Here is a 3,977-nt window from a genome sequence, read left to right on the forward strand (position 1 = left end):
ATTCGGAGGTAGAAGCACTGCGATGGGCGATGGAGAATATGCTTCAAAACTCGCCATGCCAGCGCTTTGGAATAGATTGCAAGGAGCTGATAGCAATGATAAAGGAATCCCAAGAGTGGCCAAGTTTCGCGACAGAATTGGAGAAGATAGAGACGCTGCAGAATTGCTTCCCGGACTTCAAAATCACCCATGTGCCACGAGTGCGCAACCAGTTTTCTGATTTTTTGGCTAAAACTGCTAGGACCTTTCGTAGAGAGTTACTTTTCATTGGTTGTTCTATTTCGGTCTGGTTACCCAGACTACTTCAAGCTTGAGTAATAGAATAGCCGTTCGACGTCAAAATAAAAAAAAAAAAAAAATTCTGGATAAATTCTTTTGAGGATTTCTAGAGAAAAAACTTAAGGGGGATATCTAAAGAATTACCAAATGATATCTGACTGAAAACACCGAATGCATATTCATTCTACTTAAAACATGATCATGAGTTCACTATATGTACATATTTGTGAAATTATCAACATGTTCAGTTGTAGCATCAAACAATATATATGTAACCCTAATAGCATTTGATATGCTTATTGCACCTATAATACACTGTGAAGACACTATACATATAAGTTGAATATATTAAAATAGAATATCTGAAGAAAGAATAAATAGTGTTATATCTTTGTAGGATTTGACAAACATAAAATGCGTGACACATACTACAATCACATCCATCTTCTTCGCGGTGTAAAAAAAATTGTTTCGTATGATCTCCATATAAAGTATAATTAAGTATAACATCTCTAATATTTATTTTATGTAAGATACTATATCCTTGATTATATAATATAAATGTGAACGGCACTTATTTTGTATCGTGCAAAATCATTTGGAGTTTGGAAAAATTATTTGACTTTCCCTTTAGTCTTGACTTCTTCAATGTTATCAATGTGAATGATGTATACAATGCCATATGTCAAATTAAACAAACAAAAGATGGCAAACATCCGAGGTTAGTCAGACTCTAACAAAAGGAATAAACGCATGTTTATTTTTTAATTTAAAATATATAAGAATTTTGTTACCAATACGTTCCTTTCATATTTTCCATCTAACACCGCACAAAAATCAGAGAAATATTTTTCCGGTACATCATCAGGAAAATCAGTCAACATTTTGGTCTTAGTGTCCTTAGGATATCCAGTTTGTAAAGAAAGAAAATTGTCATGAACTCGTCACTTGAATAAGCTGTTGGCTCAAAAAAGGAACATTTCAACTCGTTTTGAAGCTCTCCATCGGAGATTTCCTGTTTCCTTTTTTATTTCTTCCCTCTTCTGAGTGGACTTTCTCTTCCGGCAATCACTGCCACAGTTTATTACGAGATTACATTATTTGAAACTTTCCTTTGTTAGCTAATTCTCTCATTTGAGTTTTCTTTGCTCTGTTTCTTTCCTTAAAAAAGAGACCATCATTACTCTGTTTCCTTATCTTCCTTATTGGTATTTTCCCCATTCCCAAGTCTTTCCTTTTTGATGGATTCACAAAAAAATAGTAGCGGAATTTAGCGATATCAAAGGAAAATTTGCATCAATCACGCTAGACCTCTTGCCTCAGAATTTCTTGCTCCGCCTTTCCTCCTCCGTATCAAAGCTACACTTCTCTTTGATTATGGCTGACATGCTACACAAAGCAATTCAATCGATGTCCTTGGAAGAGGAGGAACCGCTCACACTTCCAGACAGTCCAAGATTCAGAGTTTACGATAAGAATGAAATCAGTTTGCTTGGTCGGTTGCTAAATCCAGATTGTCAATCTATGGCGCGTATGATTGAGTACATGCCAACAGCGTGGAGAGTGTACGGCAGGGTTCGTGGGATTGCGTTACCACGTGACCGCTTTCAGTTTGTGTTCCAGCGAGAAGAGGATCTCCAAACTGTGCTGGATGATAGACCTTGGTCATACCATCATTGGGCCATGGTCATTGATTGCTGCACTGCTAATCCTCCTGAGGACTTTCTCCAATCCATGGAGTAATGGATCTATATCCGTCACATTCCGGTGAACGTTTTCACTACAGATATGATGTATGCACTAGCCAAGGAGATTGGCGATAGACAATGGATTTTACCCACGTTTAACCATGGTTTATGAGTGTTTTAAGATATATTATTACTATATAGAGTCTATTTAGAGTAATTACAGGTTCAGGTACTAACTGGAAGAAAATGATGTATTTGGAGCTATTTGGAGACTTTCTGAGCTTTGCTGGATGGTCGATTATTTGTCAGAATATCGACCGATAGTTAACAAGAAATATCGATCGATGGTGAACTCTTCATATCGATCGACGACGAAGCCACCCGAGAGTTAATGACAAATAAGAAGAATTAAGGTTTCACAAAAGTTTCAATAATTACATTTTAAGTCCTTGGCCGCCTGTTAGACTATTTATTAGGGTTTTGTATCATTTTAGAGGGAGACTTGCCTAGAGACCTTTTTAGACCTAGTTTGGAGGAAGCAAGAAGCCACCATTGAAAGGGGAGAGCTTAGAATTGGAGAGATAGATCAACACTGCAAAACAGAGAAGATCTTGAACTCCCTTGCTTTTATTCATTTTGTTGCTTACTATATTTACTCATGAAGTATTATTCAGACCATCATAACCATGTGTTCCATGAATATGTCTGAGTAGTCTTTACTGTTAGATTTAGGTTTCTCAACTAGGCTGATAAATGTAATACTGACACAACAATTGTTAGGATGTTTATAAATATAGTTCAATCATCTAGTTATGCATTAAAGCTAAGTTTAGGATTGATCACCCTTTAAACTTAGATCTTAGGATTAACTGGGATCAAGACATCGTTTGACTCAATACCTGAAAATAACTAGTATGATCTAAGTGACTAGATACATACAAGAGTTGGTCTAGTGAGTTATAGAATTTAGATCAAACCTATCCGTAAAGCTTTCTGGAAGAGGTATCGATCAACGCAGCGATAGCCCTGCCGATCGATATTTTGAAAGGTGTATCGATCGATAATCATAAAGAATTATCGATCGACACTTTCTCGTGATTAACATACGAGAGTTGAAATCCAAGATCCAGATTAGATAATCAGATTGATTATATCTTAAGTTTGAATTCAAGAATGATTAATATCAATAAACCCCTAAAAACTCAAACTAAGTTTTACTTATCATACCTGAGAATATACCTGAATCTAGCTAGTTCTCCCAACTGTTAACAACCTCAAAACAAATCAGTCGAGCAATATACTTGCTCACCACTCCATTTACTGCTTTAAAACTTATAAACCACTTAATCTAGATTTATTTCAAGACCATAATCTATTGTGTAATCCTAGAGTCTTTGTGGATTCGATCCCTAAGTACTATATCCGAACCTCTTATTTGAAAGAGTAATTCACTCCTTAGGGTAATTTGAGTGATATCAGATTTGGCGCCGTTGCCGGGGACTCTTTCTTATTACCATTAGATTAAGTTTAGAATTTAATCTAGGTTTTGTTACTAAATTTGCTAAAAGTTTTCTCTCATTTTCTGCTGACACAGGAACTTCAAGATGGAAGACATGGATTTTGGACGGACATCGATCGACAACATTGCAACAACATCAAGCGACGAGTCGACGGAAATATCGGTCGACACCGCACATCAAACATCGATCGACGACACCCCGCCGGAAGTAGGTAAGTTTTCTCTTACCAATAATGCTAATGAGGAAATAGTCCTTGGACAACCTAAAGGTCAGCTAAGAAACGCAAATAACCAAATTATAAATGAACAGGGGACTGCAATCACTATTCAAATTAATTTGATCTCAAAAAGAGATCATGAATGGAAATTGCTTTTGCAAGACTACTTAAACCCTGGCAGGACCTATTCCAATAGGTTTGCCATTAAACTACCAAAAGATGATACCAAGAAATCCGGGGTTAGCCTCGAATACTTATTCATGGTACGTCAAA

The 3,977-nt window shown here is 36.4% G+C and overlaps 1 protein-coding gene across 1 annotated transcript; it reads left to right on the plus strand.

Moving 5' to 3' along the window:
* The first annotated feature begins 1,689 nt into the window (after window positions 1-1,689).
* On the plus strand, window positions 1,690-2,022 carry LOC106338320. Its single transcript, XM_013777331.1, has one exon. It carries the CDS (start codon window positions 1,690-1,692, stop codon window positions 2,020-2,022), a length of 333 nt encoding a protein of 110 aa, XP_013632785.1.
* The last annotated feature ends 1,955 nt before the right edge of the window (window positions 2,023-3,977 follow it).

This window comes from Brassica oleracea, chromosome C4 (assembly GCF_000695525.1).
Source record: "Brassica oleracea var. oleracea cultivar TO1000 chromosome C4, BOL, whole genome shotgun sequence".
NCBI classification, from domain to species: Eukaryota; Viridiplantae; Streptophyta; class Magnoliopsida; order Brassicales; family Brassicaceae; genus Brassica; species Brassica oleracea.